Consider the following 18,574-nt stretch of genomic DNA (forward strand, 5'->3'; position numbering starts at 1 on the left):
TATTGCTCGTAAATGCGGCTCACATGTCTGAATCAAGAAAGTTGCTCCATCTTCACGGGTACAGTATGCGATAAGAAATGATCGCTGCAAAAGAATAAGCCAGCCTGATCACCCCTGTTGCTGTCAGCCTATCATAGTTCGAAGATGCACACATACGTAGGCGAAGAGCTAGCCCGAGAGCTGAATTCGAGCCGTACAAGGCAGTCTTGTAGAGAACTTGCTGCATCCGGCGCTCAATCAGTATGCCGTGATACGGAATAAATACGCCACCAACGCCATGAGATGCGTGTCCATTGGCTCCCGCAGCGGTTGGCCCCGACACGGCACGCTCCCGGCTTTGGTCGACCTAGCCTTCCCCGGCGGGGACGGTTCGCATTAATTAATATCGTATCATCTGTTCAGCTTCGTCAGCTTTATGCATGATGAGGGCAACCGCATTGTGACGAAGCAGGCAATTTACGTTACAAGGCCGTAGAATACGAGCGGAAGAGCGATCTTGGACCCCCGACCCGCAATTCGTGTCTGCCTTCGGATCGTCATCTTCTAATTTCAGCTGATGCGCCTTCATTGTATTCAGTGCCTCGTCCAAAAATGGAATCTGGTTGTCAGAACTAAGGTCGAGCAGAGTGATAGCTATACGGCCTCTTCATCAGATCTCCACCGAAATGCGGTGTGAGGAGGAGTATAAAGTCTGTCCGATCGGCTCGAGAAAGTCCTCAGATCAATCCAAGGCTCACAGAGAGAATCATATCCAGCCTAGCCATCATCATGCGCGCTTCAGTACTCGTTGCACTATCGTCCTTTAGCCTTATGGCTTTCGGCTGCACCAAAGTGACTAAGGTCACCCATACTTACTACGGGTATGTCAATAGGCGGAAACCCTGGCTAAGTATCCCCAGCTAACAGTACTCAGGTACCCCGACAATGACCCTCCAGGTCCGGCGACTGCCTACGACTGCGGCCGTGGTTTCAAGGCTGGCGGTACAGGCACCTATGACGACCCCCTGACTTTTGCCTCTGCTCCTGGCGAGTTCAACCAGTGTGAGATCATATACGATCCGTACACGCAAAAGTACTTGCGTTTCGAGGACTTTTGTGCTCAGTGCGACACCGACTGGAAGGCTAGCCCGCGCATCAACCACATTGATCTCTGGACTGGCAGTACCACTGTGAATGGTGGCCAGCAACAAATCCAGTGTGAGAACGATCTTACTCCAGGAGAGAGGAGCCAGACTATCGTGAGACAGCCGAGCAAGAATCTCAAAGTAGACAGTAAGTCGCGAGCCATAACGAGGCTCTGGGAAGAGGCTGACATGCAGTACCAGCGACCAAACTCTACGTTAAAGGCGCCAGCCCAGCCTGCCGGACTAGCCACGTCTACCCCAGTTACAACATTAACGATTACTGCTCATAGAGTATTTTCCGGGGTCAAAGAGTCTCAGTGCGGTTCGCTTCGATGGAATCGGTAACTTTACAGTCATTTCCGATTCATAGTGTATAAAAGAATCTTGACGAGCTGTCTGAAGCGGTGACCCAGATCTCTTGGCTGCAAAGCTTAGTACATTGGCATGTGATCTTCGTGTTTGACTCTATAGACGTACCATGCTGCATTCTCTCTCGCTCGCGAACCTAGTCGGCTTCGTAAGTGTTACAATTTGTTAGATGGATAAAGAGAGGGGCAGTGGACGTCGCGACACGCGTCTGTTTATCACTATCCTGATAGAGGGCGCACTTTTCTCTTGCACGTGTATTTGGCATGGTGTCAGACGTGTTCAATCAACGGTGTTGGTTGTAGTAGAAGTGATGTATGCCGAGGATCCGTCACGCCGCAATGGCGCGTTCCTGAGGCAGCGCGATTACGTGGGCCTAGCCCCTCAAATGACGCGCTGGAAACCGCGCTGCATCGTCAACTCAACCACAACATACGCGCTCCAATCTGAGAGCCTACGCATCGACCGTTGCCAACCAGTCTTCTGATGGTTTAGTCTGAATACCCTACAGTGTATGTACATGAAAAGACGAAGCTCGTTTAATCCCGGGAGAATCGCGCGTCCGCCTAGGCAATCGCGACTCACTTTGCGGAGAATTGCGCAACAAGGATCTTGTCCATGCTGAACTTTCTGATCATAAAGCTGACAATAAGCGCACTAGCTGAGAGTCCCGTGACCATGACGAAGACCGAATCGAAGCCTCTCATGTACGAAGAAAGAATGGCACTCTTCTTCGGGGAGTCCGCCATGGTGCGCAAGACGAAGATGTATTGCTCAGAGTCATGAGCTATGGATGTAGGCAGACCTAGCTCGGAAAGCTTGTCGGACATGGAATTTGAGAAGATCGATCCTGAGAGCTTGAAGGGGTCAGCTTTGGTTAAGGAGTCGGGTGAAGGCTCCACTTACGGCGACACCGATTGGCATACCCAGACTTCGGAGAAAGCCGTACATGCTCGCAGCCATTGCTGCATCCTCTGGCTTGGAAATAGCCTGAATACCGACATTGAGACTTGTCAGTACCATACCCATGCCAATACCTAGAACGGCAAGAAGCGCTGACGTGACTACAGTCGTGGAATCTACGTCTAGCAGAACCTGCAACCCACACGCAAATGTTGTAACCAACCAGCCACCCCAAATCGCCCATCGGAATCGTCCAAGACGCGTGGTCAATATCGAAACAATGACGGAACTGGGGACCGTGAGGAGGACGACCGGTAACATGTCAATACCGGCCTGGGTAGGGTATCTCCCGCGAATACTCATATCATAAAATGGCCAGTAGTACAAGGTCGTGAAGAGCTTGATACGTTAGCATAGAGTGGGCAGGACTGGAGGGGAGCGTACGAGCAGGCCGTTGATCAGCGCGTTGTAAAAAGCGGCGATTGCGCTCCAGCTTCCGAACACTGCCAGCGGCAATAGGGTGTGGTCTTTTCTGTACCATTCCCACAGGAAGAACGCAACGATTCCTGTCATTCCCGCGATAATAGGCGCAAGGGTCGCAACTGAGTCCCAGGGATGTTGGATGCCACCCCAAGAGATTCCAATCAACAAGCTCGTCATGCTGCCGATGAAAAGCACTGCGCCCAGCCAGTCAACTCGTTTGAGCTTCTCTTGAAACGTGAGTTTCGCCACCGCGTCAAGGCGCACGAACAAGATCGCAACGGCGAAGCCGATACCACAGAATGGATAGTTGATGTGAAATGCCCATCGCCAGGATGCGCTTTCCACGAGCTTACCGCCAACTACTGGACCGATGATGGATCCAATACTCCAGCATCCGAGAACCATCGCGAAGTATTTTGGGCGTTGTCTCAGTGGTACGATGTCGCAAAAGATGACTTGTGTCAACGTTATAATCCCACCACCGCCAATTCCCTGGATGCATCTCCCTCCGAGCAGCTCAGTGAAGTTGTCTGCGACCGAGCATAGTATTGTACCTAGATTGTGAAGGCATGCTTAGCGACCGTCCGTGATATGGAATAACGTACAAACTTACCGACCGTGAAGAAGAGGAGCGAGGCGATGAGGAGTTGTTGCCGGCCGAAAACAGCGGATATCGATGCGATGACCGGCTGGAAGATGGCAGAGGTGAGAAGGTACGATGTCCCTGTCCAGAACGCTTCAGCCGAAGTACCATCAAGCTTCTGTGCTATTACCTGCAAACTATGTCAGAACGTCTCGACGGCACTGAACAACGGGATGACCAACTGGCAGGACTGTCACTAGTATTGTGGCATCCAGCGCCACCATCAGCGATATGAAGCTTAGACTGATCATAATTACCAGCTCCTTCTTTTGTGGCTTCCATGAATCAGCAATGTGAGTCTCGTCTCTCCTTCCAACGTTCTCAAGGGGCATGTTGTCGGTCGTCCACAGCGAGTTGGTAGATATTAGATCTTTGACAGATGAGGCTGTAACTTTTTTCGAAAATTCCGGCCAATCGTTTAGTTCTAAAACACAATCAGTGGAACTCTTCCAGAAGCCTGAAATGTTGGAGATGTGCTAGAGTCCTCCAAACCTGAACACAAGCGAACTTTATGGGAGGTGGATTCAGCCATTTACACTATGGCACTACGGAACGCCATGCACACTACTGTATGGCGATATAAGAGTTTGGATGTACGGCTTTGCCGTGGGGCTTGCTCACCTCTAGTAAGCCTGACGTGGTTTTGTTTCCACGCACCATGAGGCTCGCTGTATTCATCGGTGGGTGTACTGCATGAAGAATCCCACTGCTCAAAGGTCGTCTCGTTCCAATGACTGCCGATCGCCATTGGGGGCGAAATAAGAAGAACGAGGATTGGACAAAAGATGACTTGTCTTAGAGACAGTGTGTGCGAGGTGGTAGTGTCGGAATCGATTGGGCAGTAAAGATCGGCGTCGATTTAGCTCCAGAAGTTAACCTCCAGTTGAGAGATTGAGGTACAGCGAGTGTCTGCTTCTATGGTCGAGGCTCACCCAAACAGATATGCAGCTTATGCATTGTAGTTGCTTCCTAGGCATTGAACATTATGGCACTAACTTACGATATCGTTGTTTCGCTTTCGCCCCCGAACCGAGCGCATGTCTGAACGAGCTATCCCATACCTACGGGGGAAAAAAAAAACTTCATCCCCTTAGGGTAACTGTCATGGCGTACCATGACACGGGTGGTTGTTTTGAAGATCGCTGCAAACGGCCAGCGTGATCCGGCTCCTGCATTGACACGTGCTTTTAGCCACTCGAGGCTCGAATTCGTAGAATCGCACACTAAGGCAGCTTGAAGGACCCAAGGTGCAGTTGATGTGTCGATGTTACGGCAGCCACTTCTATGCTGTCAGTTTGTAGACCCAGCCTCAGCCTTGCACCAGCTCGACGAATCACATCACTCATTGTCAGCACGGCAGCCAAGTACTTAGGTAGTGTTGGCCACGACTTTGCGCAGCGGGGAAGCGCCTCGAACGCTACCTTCCTGCTGTGTCGCACAGTCCAACATGTGGCTGGCATGCCAAAAGAATGTGGGGGGCCGTACTTTCGAAGGGGCGCATAAGCCTCACGGACACCAGGCGTTTTGAATATCCTCGCCTAGGGGCTTTTGCTATTGAGAACCGTCCCAACTGAATAACGGCACCGGGACGAGACCCTTATACGCTTCATCATGTTTTGCAGGACAGAACGTGCGCAATCTACCTTCTTTCAGGCCATGGTCGGCCGCCGTACCGTCTTGCTGGCTAGTTACCAAATAGGAAACATGAAGCGAACTAAAGAAAGTCCACTGCGAGGTCGATCGATCCTATGGAAGTTCTCGGTTCACTTCCAGCGCCCTGTACGTACGCAATTAGTATCAACAAGTCTCTGATTGCGTATCGGTTGACTTCCGGCGTCTCGATGTGTTTATGCTGGATACTTCCAGTTCCCCTCTCGTTGCATTGTTTACAATTATTGATACAGTGACAGTACACACAGTCCTTCAGTTTATCTACATCGGGATATATCACCAATCAACAAAGTGCCGTTCTATCCCGAAGCGCCTCACTATTGTCACCAGCCTTTTTGGGACTTCTTTATCTCCGTATCGGAAACCATCTCATCGATGAGTATCATGACAAACCGCAGAACAACTCACGACATAATCCCTGGCTTCGAGCTTGTCGCTCCCTCCATATGGGTGTATGATCCGCGGCCAATGTGCCGTGCTACACCTTTCTCGTCGCAAAGTTTGGTGGCACCGTCACTTATACTGCTATGCACATGGACAGGAGCCCAGAACCGTTACATCGCCAAGTACACAGCAGAGTACAGATCTCTTTTTCCTTCGTCACGTATCATGGTCATCACAACTTCCGCGAAAGATCTCTGCTTTAGAAATTCTGCAAGCAAACAGTGCCGCATGAAACCCGCCATCGAACGCATTTCCAACTACCAGTACCTGGCTGCTCAAGGCTTCGATAGTGGAATCCTATTACACGTATTTTCTGAAGGTGGGAGTAACAAGGCCTGCGAGTTAGCAGAGGCTCACTACAGGTTCACTGAGACACGACTCCCTGTCTCAGCACTATGTCTAGACAGCACACCAGGCCACCCACGCTATCTCCGCTTGTGCGAGGCCCTCAACAAATCCCTACCCCAGATACCGGTTCTGCGTCATATTGCTATACTATTCGCCAGTCTAGTGCTGGGCTGCATCTGGATACTCTACATCGGTATCAAAGGATTCGAGAACAACGTCATCAGTCGGACTCGAAAACGTATCAACGATCCTGTCTATTTCGATCCCACAGCACCACGCTGCTATCTTTACTCAAAGAGCGATACGCTTATCGCTTGGCAAGATGTCTGTGAGCACGTGGAACAGTCAGCATCTATTGGCATACCTGTCACCGAAGTGCTGTTCGAGAAAAGTGGGCATGTCGGACATGCGAAAGAAGAGCCGAGACGGTACTGGGATGCTGTTTGGGCGACATGGCAAGACGCACACATCATGGAGAAGGAAAACGTGTACGCTAAGTTCTCTGAATCAGACTTTTTGGTGCTGGATCTGCCGAAATTCCCAGCCTTTGCCAAACAGAGGTGGAGCGATGGCGATTTCCAACGCACTTTCGGACGAGCCATACTGTAGTAAATGGGGAATTGATCTGCTCATCGCTTCTACTTAGCTCTGATCTTAATTCACTTCTACGCACCCACAAATCTAATTTCTTTGTCTTGCAAGACGAGATCGTTTCATAACCCGCCCTCCAATGCGTTGTGATACTACTTCCGTTATCCCTTCGTAGCCACACTAAACACAACATTATAGTGGACTAACATGGAAGGTTGCGATTTCTTTGTCACACTTTTGTGTCGATCTCCAATTCAGCGCTGCTTCCAGCGTCCGATAGTCCTTGGGTCTCGCACATCCAGTACTTTCATGGTCGCCGTCGAAAGACATGTTAAGATGCAGATCTGTAAGACCTGAAGGTGGTACACTGTCAACCGGGTAATTGGGTCGATGCCCGCTAGAGACTATCGCGACCGGATTTGCCTAGCGTAGGATCCAGCGTGAAAGTGGCTTCACCCGCCCGTTTCCCCACGAACAACAACAAATTGTTTCTTGGCATGTCCTTCAAATGTGAAGATCACGCTGTAGGCATACAATCGGTGCGCCGATGGGTTCGCTGCATACCAATACTTAAAGGCCTCCTTACGAACCTTCGCCAGCCCAGAGGCTCCAGAGGACTCGTCGTAGGCTGTTGTGTTCGTATCCACCTAGCCAGATGATACAAATAGATGAGGTAGACAGTGTTCAGCCATCGTCATAGCATACGCAAGGCCTCATCACCTGCTATCGAGATCGGTTGCAACGCAAAGCTCATGTTTGGCCATCAAACATCGATCGGCTCAGCCACCACCTGCATGACCCAGCGGACAACACATCAAGAGGGCCACACCTCGTGTCAGGCTGAAAAGTGGCAAATCGCGAAGAGGGCTGTTAGTCTATTGGATAGATGGAGCTGCATATAAGACTCGTTCAGACCCCACATAAAACGGGCGCAGCGTCACAAAACTCGCATGTGAAGTGGAGGCTTCTTAGCCTCGCGGAGAATTAGACAAATCCTTGAAGATCTATGATGCGCGTGTGGTATCATGGCCGGAAATAGAAAGTGGTGTACGATTGGCAGTGGAGTGCACATTCATGCAAGTGTGAAGATAGAAATGACACGTACAAATCTGCGTCAGCGGTGGAATGGATGTTGTGTGGTCTGGGGCACACGTACACATCGGCACATCAGCTAGACGAGATGCTATGGACCGATCGATGAGCGTTGAGATGTGTCGATGTGTAAGTTGCGGTGTAGATAAATGTCATGTGAACACAATGCATGCTTAGCAGTCGGCTCAAGTAACGCCGACATATGCTATTTTGCTTCGTAGTATTGAGCAGCCATTATATGCCTGAATCCGCTATCTCATTAGGGCCGCCTCAATATGAGCGACCAAGTTTCATCCTTGAGAAGCCGCAAGCCCTATCCTACATGTATTTGATGACGGCGATCTCTCGCATTCGTCCAACACGTCGTTGCTGCATTTCATTAAGAAATTTGCCAAACTTTAACGCCCTGTGATCTACCACAGGTCTGCAAGCTGACAGCGATAACCCATCGAACCATCGTAGAGCCTCCCATGCCTCACTATTCCATTCAATGTCGCTGTCCCCCAGAGTGATCTGATCAGTAGCTATCTTCCCCAGAACAGCTAGCAAAGAGGGGAGCGGCGGTAGTCCAATGCCACCTTTGTATTGACGAGACAGAACAATCTCACGGCTAACGAGTACGATGGACTTGCATACGTCGATATGAGACACGCTCAGCTACATACAGCCATCTTTGCTTTGATTGTTTAGGCACTCCTCGAATGGCCATTCGGTAGAACTGAAACACATAGCCACTGCTCATCGAAAGCTCTCAGCTCTCGCTGTAGTGTGTGACTGTGCAAACCTTGGAATGCTTTGCAGTAATGAACGCCTTCATTCGGTAGTGGCTCACTGCTGTGTTGTCGCTGCAAGGCCCTGGCGAGCATTGCTTGATATCGATGTCAATCCTAATGTCACCAATTTAATGACGATATACATGTGCTTGTGGTCGAAAGGTATGTCATTGGGATGGTGTCATATTGCTGGAGCTTCAGGGTGAGCCTGGGCATCATTATCGATAAGCAACGCGAAGATGCACTTATCACGAGCTAGTGTCGCGCGTCCAGGTAGGTCTCATTCTTGGCGGTCTTCCGCTTTGCACTTACCGCTTCCAAGTTCGTCAGTTCATCACCTGCACTTAGTCATTGGATGTCTTTTCACGGATGTCTTTTCACGGATGTGCAACAATACTTGAAGACCCTAGAAATTACTTTGTAAATTAACTGTTATCCGAAAAGTTCGTAAAAGACTTATCGATCGCTTCGACTCAACTCCTGCGGCTTCGCCTCACGATTATCTCAGTTCGCATCAATCTTGCCTATCAAGAACCTTGGCGCAGGACCTGCGGCCTCATCCGAGTAAGAGAAGTGGGCAGCAGTGATAGTAAGCGTCCCAACGCATACAAGATCACCAGTAGCACAGTATACCTCCAGGTCCTCGCTAGGGTAGTCAGGAATGCCACCACGATTCTGGGCATTTCGTGTGTAGCCGAAGAGCACGACACCCTTGACTTGATTGCGAATCGTAGTAGAGAGCTTGGGAATGGCTCCCGCGATGACGGCGGTACCTTGGCTGCCGAGATGTCAGTGAGAGTCTCAAGATGGAAAGGCATGCAGAATAAGTACGTACCTGTAGCCGCCAGCAACAATAGGAGTGTTTGGACACTTCTGATTTGCTTGCTCAAAAAGGCCCACAGCTTCATTTATCGCAGCCTGGGAAGTGCCGCCGGGCAGTGCGTTCGAGCCTAAATCTGCCGAGTATGGTCCGCCAACACCTTGGACCCACACATTGCTGGCACCATAGTTGCGTTCAAGAGCGCTGGCTACTGCAGGGCCGGCAGAAGCGCCCTGTCAACGTGTTAGTCTTACGCCCTCAATTACATGCGGTATGTAACATACCATGTTACCACTCTCAGTGGAAGCCCGGGCGAAAATGAAGATTGCCTCTGGGCAAGAACCAGCTCGGCCATCTTCAAGTTCGTTTCGAGTGGTAGTGCCGAAACCGAACTGACGCGCCTGTATCTCGTTCTCTGAGAACTGAGCCGCCGAGGAGATGGGCGAAGCCGCCGCAAGGGCAGTCATCATGGATAGAGTGAAGTACTTCATGTTGAGGTCCTGTCGGGGTTGAGGCTGTTGGAGAAGAGAATGGAGTGATTTGGTGGTGCTGTTGAGATGCGAGGGTGCTGTTCAGAATAGCGAATGTCTTCCACATATTTATCTCCTTTCTGAATATGTGCGCGGATATTCGGCCATCGATCAGCCTTCACTAAGCCGTGGCAGCCTCGGAAGTAGAAACCAGCATTGATGGTCATTGGGTCAGTGAGTTCGCGCTCTAGCGTTCCCATGTCTCCACATCCGTCCCCCCACGTCTGACATTTTCCGAAGGATACGCATTTGGCAGTGGCTGCAGAGTGTTATGCTAGAGTTACAGGTTCATTGGCGAGTCAGTGTCTTATAGCCGCAGGTACTGTTTCTCTCCTCACAATGGGAAATGCTCCGCGATCATTTAGTCCGTACAATGTGCGGACGCCGAGCGTGATCTCAGGATCCAAACTACAGAGGGTGAAGGGACAAAAGGCCCCGTGAGCGACTGCCCTGAAGCTGTGGTGTGAATGTAAAGGCAAGCACAGGGAACAGCTGGCTAGCGTATCCTGGTACGTGCTCACGAAAGTCAGTATAGACTGGGCGGCTCGGACACGTGGAGGGCTGGTCAAAACCACAATCTCTTCGACAGAAGAACTGTGCTTCTTTCCGTGTAGAAGATCTAGAAAGGATCCGGACCTCGGATCAAGAAGACAAGAATGTTGGAAGCTTGTCAGGGATGGCAAGCCACTGGCCTAGCGCCCGCACGAACACAGCGATCTCCACTGGTCATTCGTGTCCCGTGCAGATCATAATTGGCTCTAGGACTTCTCCAATCGCTACCGATAATCCCTCGCGACATGCTGTCGATATCGAGATGGCGTGCTTGGCAGTCAGTGAGGTTGCCGCCCCAAGCCACGCTTTCTCTGTAGCTTCGGGTCTTTAGCCTGTAACGGTTTTGTACTCTGGCCGTCGCGGGAGGAACCGGCGAACTCCTATACAGGCTGCTATTATTGTGCGTATCAATGACTCTGCGATCAATTCCGTAACGAAGCATAATTTCTTCTTGACAGACAGCAATAATCACGGTGCTGTTATTTCAAGAACTCTTAGTCAACCTATGGGCAAATTATCGCTCGGTGATCAGTCCTGACAAGAAAACGCGTGGATGCCGATGCTGGTAAGCAATGCCAAGAATGCCAAGAGTGTACTATACTGTGGCGCGATACGGCGGGTGGCGGGACGGGTGGTAGTAGATGAGTAACAGTCAGACATCGTAAGAAATGTCACAGCCACAAATATTCAAGAAAGTGGCATCCTCACGCTGGAGGCGACGATAAGGACATCAACCGGCAAATTAACCAAAGAAAAAGCAAGCACCTCATCCATCGGTCTGTTTAGCCGTAGACGTAAGTTGAGTAATGAGCATGGCACCGTTGTTGATGACATCCAAATGAGGGACGGTTCTTACAATAGCAGGTGGCTTTGAAGTATTCTTACTCAGGACGAATCAGCGTGGGGGCTGTCCATGTCCGCAGGATCTGCAGCTGAGTTGTACGCCCGAGAACAAGAAGAACAAGACGGGTATGTGAACGTGGGATGAAATTAGGCAAGTATTATGAACTGGTATCAAGGATATCGGTGATGGGTGAAACTCTCCGCCACTAGATAGACGCAGACCTTAATATCAATACCTCAACTTCCTGGTTCCTCTGGTCTTCTTGATCCACTTAGCATCTCTTTTGCTCAGTTCCACTGCACTCCTCTTCCTCTTCGCATCACCGCCACCAATATTGGCAGCAGTGATATTTCCACACTCGGGTGTTGTTAAGCTTTGGCCAAACTGATCCGCGGCCCAAATGAGAACACCGTTCGACCACCCGAAACCTTCCACGACCTCATACTCTCCGCCTCCACCGGCAGCGTTGGTACTCTCGTCGGCATACTTCTCGAAGATCGTTCCATTGCCCTGAGAGTCGGGAAGTTGCGGTACTTCGTCAGTCGCGCCACCAGTGACACGCCATGTGCAGTACAACGAGTCAAGATAGCGCTGTGCGAGGCGGAGTGATAGATCTTGCGTCCAAATGTAGTCTTCTGTTGATTGCTCGTCATCGTCTTCGCTGACCTCGAGAGGGGTGTTGAGCAAGCCTTGCATAAGGATGTATTGGAGCGGTGGCCAAACGTTTGGTTCATCCCACTGCTGACCAGTCTGAAGGTTCGTCGCCGCAATCGCGCCGTCTCGAGACTCGAGAAGCTCTTCAACGCGTGCGTATACGCGCCTCATTGCCTTAGGGTCATTCTTGATGCTTTCAGGAGCAGCACCTGTCCAGAAGGGATAGAATTGAGAGATCTGGAACCCCACTTGTTTTCCGGTTGGCGCGCCTTGGAGTGACAGGGGCGTACTTGTATTGTCGGCTAGAGTGTATACGTTCTGACTGCTAGATGTCAAGTTGTAGTCGAAGTAGCTGTAGTGCTCAGGTGACCAAAGGAACGTAGTCATTGCCTCACTACGGTTTGCTGCCCGACCAGCCCACTCGCGTGCAGCAGTGTAATTGCCTTGATGGCGATGAAACTCAGCAATGGTGATCTCATTGTAGTAGAGAATCGAATTGAGCTCCACCGGAATAATCTCAATAGTGTTGAGCGAGCGAAGGGGGAAGAACGTGTCCGCGACGGCGTCAGACGGATTGGCTATCCAGCGTGACGAATAATCCCATCCACTCTCTGCGCCCGAGGCAAGGTTGGAGTATAGTGTCGCCATTTCAGTCTCATTGAGCGGCTGCGTTGCATTGAACTCTTGGCCCTCTTCGTTGAAATAGGTCGCATTGTTTGCAGTCACATAATCCTCGTAGTAAGACTCCGGTCGTGGCTGTGTGTTCGACACGGCATAGTGGTTCAGAGAGTAGTTCATACCGGCGCGCTCGAGCATTACGGTACGGTTGTTCACCCAGAAGTCATACTCTTTCTCTAGGATAGGTAGCGCCCGCTCGAGCAGAGTATAGTTCTGGGTATATTCGACGTAGACCCGAACCATCTGGGTAAGTAGGGGTGGCTGTGATCGATTCTCGTAGTAACGCCGAGCGCCATTGGGTACGAAACCAATGTCTTCGACGAGATCCAGGAAGTTTTCGATGATGTTCTCTGCAATCTGAGTAAAGGACCCTTGAGTGCGAAGTAGACCTTCAATGATCCAGAATGAGTCCCAGTAGTACGGTTCTCTAAAACGACCACCAGCTACTACAAAGGTACGATTGACCGGAAGGAAAGAGTTGACGCAATCGGAGCAGTTTCCAGCCCCGACATAACGGCGCGTCAAGTCCGGCCATATGTCGATGACCTGACGCGTGAAGTCTCGAACGACAGAGCTGTTCACATTCTCAAGGAAATCTGGCTGAGTTTCCAGCTCATCGGTGGGTACTTCTTCGAGCTCTGAGCCGGCTTCGCCGAAGTACTCGGAGAGGAAATCATTGAGCGCGGTGTTGTTCTCGATTGGCCTCGAGAGGTTGGCGAATGCTGCCAGTACTTCGTCTAGTGGGCGCGTTGTTGGCCTGCCATCAATGAGCCGTGATCCAATTCGACTTCTTATCTATAGTACTTACAAATCAACGAACGTCTTTGAATCCGCGAAAGGCCTCGCGAGTTCAATCTCGCGGAGTAGGTCGCCGTAGCAGTATATAGGAGAGTCACAGGGTGCGATTACGCTGCCATTGATGAACAGCGCGTTCGCCAATGGCGCGCTTGTAATGAGGGCAGCAGCCAACGAGCGCATTGACACCATGGTTGAGGATCAGCTCTTGTCAGCAAAGAAAATGATGAAGCTGAACCGATGCATGGGTAAACGGTACTGCCTACTTAAGTACTCGGCCCTACGAGCCTAGTACGCAAAGAAACCTGCCATTCACCGAGTAGCTCGGGTACTTTGACCGGTTCGCACACGTACGTGGCTGGCCAGAGCACGAGGAACGCGCATCGTCATCCTTGGCAATGTTCCCAAAAGTACCCAAGTCGTTCTTCGGCATCAGCAAACGGCGTATCACGAGCGCGCTGCTACTGATAAAATGTGGGGAAGTCAAGCATTCCCCGCGAGTGCGGCTGTCGAAAATGTCTTAGCGTGATGTCATCGCCGTCAGCCCCGGTCCGAACCACGGAACACAACACCTGGGCGGCGTGGCAGACTCTGCTCATCACGATTCTGACACTGCCATACATCTGTCACTCGTTTATGATCCGATGAAATAACGAGACAAAGATGAAGTAAAGCATAACTATATACGTTGAGAACGACGGAGACACTATACCATCCTCTGGATCGAAGGGCGTAGCTCCTGCCCGCAATCATGTACGCCGATTCTTCGTCACATGTGGCTTCATTGTCAGTTCTGTGATACCCGGTTAACTACTAAAACGCGACTTGTTCACATAGGCGCGACTCGTACCCCGCCGGCCTGTTCGATGTGTCGGAATAGCAGGGAAAGCAGCCATGAGCGCGTACAGCTGCGACACTACCATCACCCCACAAAGCCATACACGTCGCCGTATAGCGCAGAGAGATTAAACCAAACGTTCATCTATTGAACCTGCACAACTACCTTTGTGAGCTGTTGTAGGCTAGCATTGATACTACCCTAGTATATATCTATCGCAATGTCACGCATCGTAGTCAATCGCAGCGACACATACCCTAGGAACATATCGACGCTATCATTATTCCTCCATCTCAAAAGCGGATTCTCGTTCTACCGCAGACCAAAGCGCGGTGGATTGGTGACTTTTATCACCGCACCTTAGCCACTTGTCCGCCCTGGTGTCTCTTTTGTGGAAACCTCTTTAGCAACTTCAATCAAAGTTCCTCCTCCAGCTTCCAGTACATATGTTGACCTGTCTTTTCCTGTCGTTGTTGCGCATACCTGCACATTTACTACATTTGTCCCTTGCCTCGCTTCTCCCATCTCCAAATCGCACAATGATAAGCCCGAGAGGGTTTTACAATGGCTAATGACTTTCTCCTTCTCACTATGAGTCAAAATGCCTGCTTCATTGTAAGGCACGATCTTCCACTCGCCATCGTACAACGCTGGGCAATCCACAGGCATCATGGCTACGTGTCGATCCCCGGCCGAATAAGCGAAGTAAAGTGCATCATAGGAATCGAGCCCCAGTGTATCCAGAAACCCAAGTTTGTGAAGAATTCGGAGGTAATCAAGAGAATCGCATGTACAGCTCACGGCTGATAGATTATTCGAAGCATGTCCGAAAGTCCAAGTAGTTTTCGGGATACGCTTCATGACGCGTAATAAAGCCAACAAGTTCCATTCCTGTATATCCCAGTCTTCATCTTTCAGATGCACCGTAATGTGAGTTAGTGATGGGAAGAAAGTGTTGTTTGGTGCGAATGTATCGAGAAAGCGAAGAAGATTGGAGAAGTCTATAAAGGCATCCCAGTTTTTGTAAAACAGCGGCCGGAACTCCGTACGCAGTTGCTGGCATGTTGAGATAAGACCAATGGAAGATTTGCGGGCCGTGTCGCCCTGCTTGTCAGGCGGAAGACTTGGTACGTGTACCATATGTGTAAGGCACATGTTATCGTGTATGTCATGATTGTTTTCGATAGCGAATTTATACACTTTATTCCGTAGTTCTGCTGGTAGACAAAGGGATGAAAACGGGTTCGATTCGGTTGTAGATATGTCTGGTTGATCGATGAGGTGCGGTGAGTGTTGGAAGTCGGACATCGTGAACTCGAGTTATATGGGTTGAGGGTATTACAACCACCGGGGGCAAATTTAGTACGAGCGGTCTATCATACTTGGAGACGCTCAAGGTAGCCCCAACTCCAGTGAAAGTACGCCTTCCTGGCGTCTGGTACCTGCTCTTGCGGAGTTTCGCTCTGCATGCTAGTGAAATGTTACCTCAGTCTCAGATCATGCGATTGAATGAATCTGCAGCTGTGGCGAGGCCCACTGAAGAAGTGTCTTGCGCCTCTCGTGAAGGATTCCTGATAACGTTGCGAAAGCCGTAGGTGCTTAGCAGTGAGCGAAGGACAGAACTGCCGCTCTGTCGCTTGGACAGCAAATGATGTGTGTCCTGTAACAGCCATATCGTTTTTCTTTCGCATTCCTCAACTCCTGGATAAAGTTGACGCGAATGTCTTGATCGAATTCTCATCCCAACATCCTCGCCAGGCCGCCCAAGCTTACATTGAGACTAAAACTCAACTTTACGCCCTTGGCTTGGGCCGTGAACTCCTGACTGTGGTGACTCCATTCTCTCCGAATTTGCGCACGTTGTTGAAGCGTGCTGGGTTTCCTTGGTAAGGTCGTCGCTCTCTTTTCACTCTCTGCGCGTGCGAGAATTCTTCGTTGCGCATTCATTGTGTCTTGCAAGATCGGTCCCATCATGGCTTGGACGCCCACAACCTGATGTGGTGGTATATTTTCGGAAACAAGTTTGCCGCTCCGAGTCTGGGCGAGGAAGCTTTGATACCGGTAGGAATGCAAGACGAAGTTTTGGATGTCCGTTATGGCGTTCTTTTGGAGGAATGTAACAGCAGACTTGTAGTGTCGCAGATCCCAAACGGTCGCGTTCTTCTCGGTTATTAAAAGAAAGTTATCTCCGGCGCCTAGTGCTACGAGGCGGGGTCTATCAGTCCAACTCCCATCCTGGATGTTGTTCTGCAGGGCAACGAGTAGAGGTCCTGGAAGGTTTTTCCAAAGATAGGAAGTTTTGTCGTGGACGAAGAAAGATGAGTTGTACGGCCCTAACGTACACCGGATATTGGAGACGTTGCGGTTCCGAGTATGCAGAAACTCAACTAACTCGGCCGGGAGTCCTGAGCTTTCAATGCGATCTGTCCCATCCGTATCACGCCAGGTAAGGAGGAAAGCATCCTCAAAACCTAGGGTCACATGATGAATCTTCTTCAGTTGTGAAGAGCTGAGTAATCTCGCCAACTTTCTCGGGAGACGTGCGCTACACTACCATTAGCATCATATGATCATATTGTTCCGTATATGCAAGCATACATTTCTCGTCGCGAGGGACATTGGAAGAAGTGGCTGCCCCGTTGGCCAAACGTAAACGTGGAATCGCACATGTGCCGCCGAAAACTCGGGCTCGCTAAAAGGGGAACGCTCGGTCTAGATCGGTAGAAGCGGTGTGGGACGCAGAAACTAGAGTGTCGCTATAAAGCCGCAATGTTGTGAAGAAGTAGGCAATCGCACGACTGATAGTGTTGACACTCGCCTTGCCAAGGCTCGATCGCTTCCAGGGTGCAAACAGGATAGCAACAATCTGAAACCGTTGTCTGGCAGTGCGCGCGAAAGTTTGTGAAGACGTCACAGTGGCGGACAATTATCCCGCGGTTGTGAATTACGCATTCGCGTGTATATTATAAGTCGACTCAAAAGTTCGAGCGCGTCGCTGACATCAGTAGAGCGCGATTCTCCAGCCTCCCGATACGTGACGTCATAAGTGGCTCTCACCCCAGCCCAATCACGCGCAGCTAGGCATGAGCGGTACCAACACCTCGTTCTTCTCCTTCGGACTTGACGACAGCTTCATATCCAAAAGCTTCGCGGGTCTTACTTAGTATGCTACCTATTACATTTCCTACGCGCAAAGACTGACCAAACAAAGCCGCAATCTCCCTGCCAGCCTCCAAGATCTCCTTTTAGGCAGGACAGTATCGGAAGTGCATTGGGCAGCTCTAGGGCCAGCGCCTGACTCCTGGATTCTTAGTTCCAAAGACTCGTCAGGAAAGGACAGTCTGCGTTGGGGCCCTGCTATACCCGCACGGCTCCAGAGCATCCTAACCAAGACATGGCATTCTCCCCACTTGCGTGCCTTCTTGGGACCAGACGACTCCTTCATCATCTGGCACCCTGAGCTCATTCGTTGGGCAAATCTACCAACGCCCCTAGAGGATGCATTGCAGTCTTGGTTGACACCTTCAGGATGGCGATGCGGGCCACCGCGCATTGTGACCTGGGGCCCTGAAGGCGCGTTCTTCGCCATGAGCGAGTACGGCGACGTCGTGTATCGCTTAGGTGATGCGAACGCCTGGGAAATCTACAAAGAGACGGTAGAGGAATGGAAGGCAGAAAAGGGCTTCGTTTGGACCGATCTCGCTTTCATCACTCTAGATCCTACAAGCGTTGATCAATTCATCGCGATCCGAAATGACGGGACATGGGCCGGGTCCATTGACGATGTCAACGAAGAAGCGCTAGAGACCTTCGCACTCAATTTCTTTGCTCGGGCGAAGAAGAAGACAAAACCCAGCACATCCCAATCTGGCGGGCAAATGCCGAATGGTACAACCTACCCCACGGAAGCGAAGCCAGACGCAGCGACACAGGTACTCTACGAGAAATGGTCCACGGAGGCGGCAGTCATGTTCGCTGCCGCCTCAGCAGCAGCGGGAGGTGCGAAGCCCAAAGCCCCACGGAAACTACAAGTGCGCTCGCAGTCAAGCACTTCAGACGTTTCCCGACCACCGCTACAGCGCATGCCATCTGCATCACCCAAACTGCTTTCCATGTTTCCCTATCTGCCCAACACAGTCACAACTTGCAACCTAACAGCGTGTACGATACTCAAGTCTGAACCGGAGAGTATACACGCCTGCCAGCATGACGTGGAAAAGCTACTTCGAGCAAGTGGTCTGTATAGCTACGAATGGTTGCGACAAGAACGTTTGCGGTGGCATCCCGATAGATTCGGGCGGCTATGCGAGGAAGAATGGAGGGAGACGGGCAAGAAGCTTGCAGGCGAAATGTTTAAACTGATGAGCGTGTTGATAGAAGATCTCAAGTCGCGGACAGGCGAAGGCAGTTGAAGTAGGGATGTAT

At 50.7% G+C, this 18,574-nt stretch overlaps 8 protein-coding genes across 8 annotated transcripts; 3 read left to right on the top strand and 5 right to left on the bottom strand.

The window, feature by feature from the left end:
* Positions 1–768: 768 nt before the first annotated feature.
* On the top strand, positions 769–1,414 carry BKA58DRAFT_439202 (uncharacterized protein; the record flags this gene model as incomplete). Its single annotated transcript, XM_046173662.1, has 3 exons — positions 769–860; positions 914–1,272; positions 1,326–1,414. The coding sequence occupies 3 exons, from the start codon at positions 769–771 to the stop codon at positions 1,412–1,414; spliced, it is 540 nt and encodes a 179-aa protein (XP_046026711.1).
* A 657-nt stretch (positions 1,415–2,071) lies between these two features.
* BKA58DRAFT_314239 (major facilitator superfamily domain-containing protein) lies at positions 2,072–3,851 on the bottom strand (the record flags this gene model as incomplete). The annotated part of the gene is made up of 5 exons (XM_046167467.1): positions 2,072–2,347; positions 2,397–2,792; positions 2,838–3,430; positions 3,490–3,637; positions 3,669–3,851. 5 exons carry the CDS (start codon positions 3,849–3,851, stop codon positions 2,072–2,074), a joined length of 1,596 nt encoding a protein of 531 aa, XP_046026712.1.
* Positions 3,852–5,574: 1,723 nt separating this feature from the next.
* BKA58DRAFT_314373 (uncharacterized protein) lies at positions 5,575–6,591 on the top strand (the record flags this gene model as incomplete). Its single annotated transcript, XM_046167475.1, has 1 exon — positions 5,575–6,591. The coding sequence occupies one exon, from the start codon at positions 5,575–5,577 to the stop codon at positions 6,589–6,591; it is 1,017 nt and encodes a 338-aa protein (XP_046026713.1).
* Positions 6,592–8,835: 2,244 nt separating this feature from the next.
* Positions 8,836–10,092, bottom strand: BKA58DRAFT_383550 (cutinase). The gene is made up of 3 exons (XM_046170189.1): positions 9,543–10,092; positions 9,274–9,491; positions 8,836–9,216 (listed from the first exon to the last, which is right to left on the bottom strand). Exons 1-3 carry the CDS (start codon positions 9,747–9,749, stop codon positions 8,943–8,945), a joined length of 699 nt encoding a protein of 232 aa, XP_046026714.1. The 5' UTR covers positions 9,750–10,092; the 3' UTR covers positions 8,836–8,942.
* A 1,136-nt stretch (positions 10,093–11,228) lies between these two features.
* BKA58DRAFT_359730 (trehalase precursor) lies at positions 11,229–13,736 on the bottom strand. The gene is made up of 2 exons (XM_046168737.1): positions 13,325–13,736; positions 11,229–13,273 (listed from the first exon to the last, which is right to left on the bottom strand). Exons 1-2 carry the CDS (start codon positions 13,501–13,503, stop codon positions 11,413–11,415), a joined length of 2,040 nt encoding a protein of 679 aa, XP_046026715.1. The 5' UTR covers positions 13,504–13,736; the 3' UTR covers positions 11,229–11,412.
* A 582-nt stretch (positions 13,737–14,318) lies between these two features.
* BKA58DRAFT_161446 (uncharacterized protein) lies at positions 14,319–15,671 on the bottom strand. Its single transcript, XM_046164972.1, has one exon. It carries the CDS (start codon positions 15,455–15,457, stop codon positions 14,510–14,512), a length of 948 nt encoding a protein of 315 aa, XP_046026716.1. The 5' UTR covers positions 15,458–15,671; the 3' UTR covers positions 14,319–14,509.
* A 215-nt stretch (positions 15,672–15,886) lies between these two features.
* BKA58DRAFT_410990 (uncharacterized protein) lies at positions 15,887–16,818 on the bottom strand (the record flags this gene model as incomplete). The annotated part of the gene is made up of 2 exons (XM_046172263.1): positions 15,887–16,694; positions 16,748–16,818. The coding sequence occupies 2 exons, from the start codon at positions 16,816–16,818 to the stop codon at positions 15,887–15,889; spliced, it is 879 nt and encodes a 292-aa protein (XP_046026717.1).
* Positions 16,819–17,232: 414 nt separating this feature from the next.
* On the top strand, positions 17,233–18,561 carry BKA58DRAFT_312765 (uncharacterized protein; the record flags this gene model as incomplete). Its single annotated transcript, XM_046167399.1, has 2 exons — positions 17,233–17,312; positions 17,361–18,561. 2 exons carry the CDS (start codon positions 17,233–17,235, stop codon positions 18,559–18,561), a joined length of 1,281 nt encoding a protein of 426 aa, XP_046026718.1.
* Between the last annotated feature and the right edge of the window lie 13 nt (positions 18,562–18,574).

Source organism: Alternaria rosae, assembly GCF_020736505.1.
Source record: "Alternaria rosae strain MPI-PUGE-AT-0040 chromosome Unknown BKA58scaffold_4, whole genome shotgun sequence".
Taxonomy (NCBI): Eukaryota; Fungi; Ascomycota; class Dothideomycetes; order Pleosporales; family Pleosporaceae; genus Alternaria; species Alternaria rosae.

What these genes read in the sequence shown, in the direction of transcription:
- BKA58DRAFT_359730 (XM_046168737.1), bottom strand. Translation starts at nt 13,503, where the DNA reads ATGGTGTCAATGCGCTCGTTGGCTGCTGCCCTCATTACAAGCGCGCCA. An exon ending in TCAAAGACGTTCGTTGATTT is followed by an intron (nt 13,274 to 13,324) that starts GTAAGTACTATA and finishes CATTGATGGCAG; the next exon opens with GCCAACAACGCGCCCACTAG.
- BKA58DRAFT_161446 (XM_046164972.1), bottom strand. Translation starts at nt 15,457, where the DNA reads ATGTCCGACTTCCAACACTCACCGCACCTCATCGATCAACCAGACATA.
- BKA58DRAFT_383550 (XM_046170189.1), bottom strand. Translation starts at nt 9,749, where the DNA reads ATGAAGTACTTCACTCTATCCATGATGACTGCCCTTGCGGCGGCTTCG. An exon ending in CCACTGAGAGTGGTAACATG is followed by an intron (nt 9,492 to 9,542) that starts GTATGTTACATA and finishes ACACGTTGACAG; the next exon opens with GGCGCTTCTGCCGGCCCTGC. An exon ending in ATTGTTGCTGGCGGCTACAG is followed by an intron (nt 9,217 to 9,273) that starts GTACGTACTTAT and finishes ACATCTCGGCAG; the next exon opens with CCAAGGTACCGCCGTCATCG.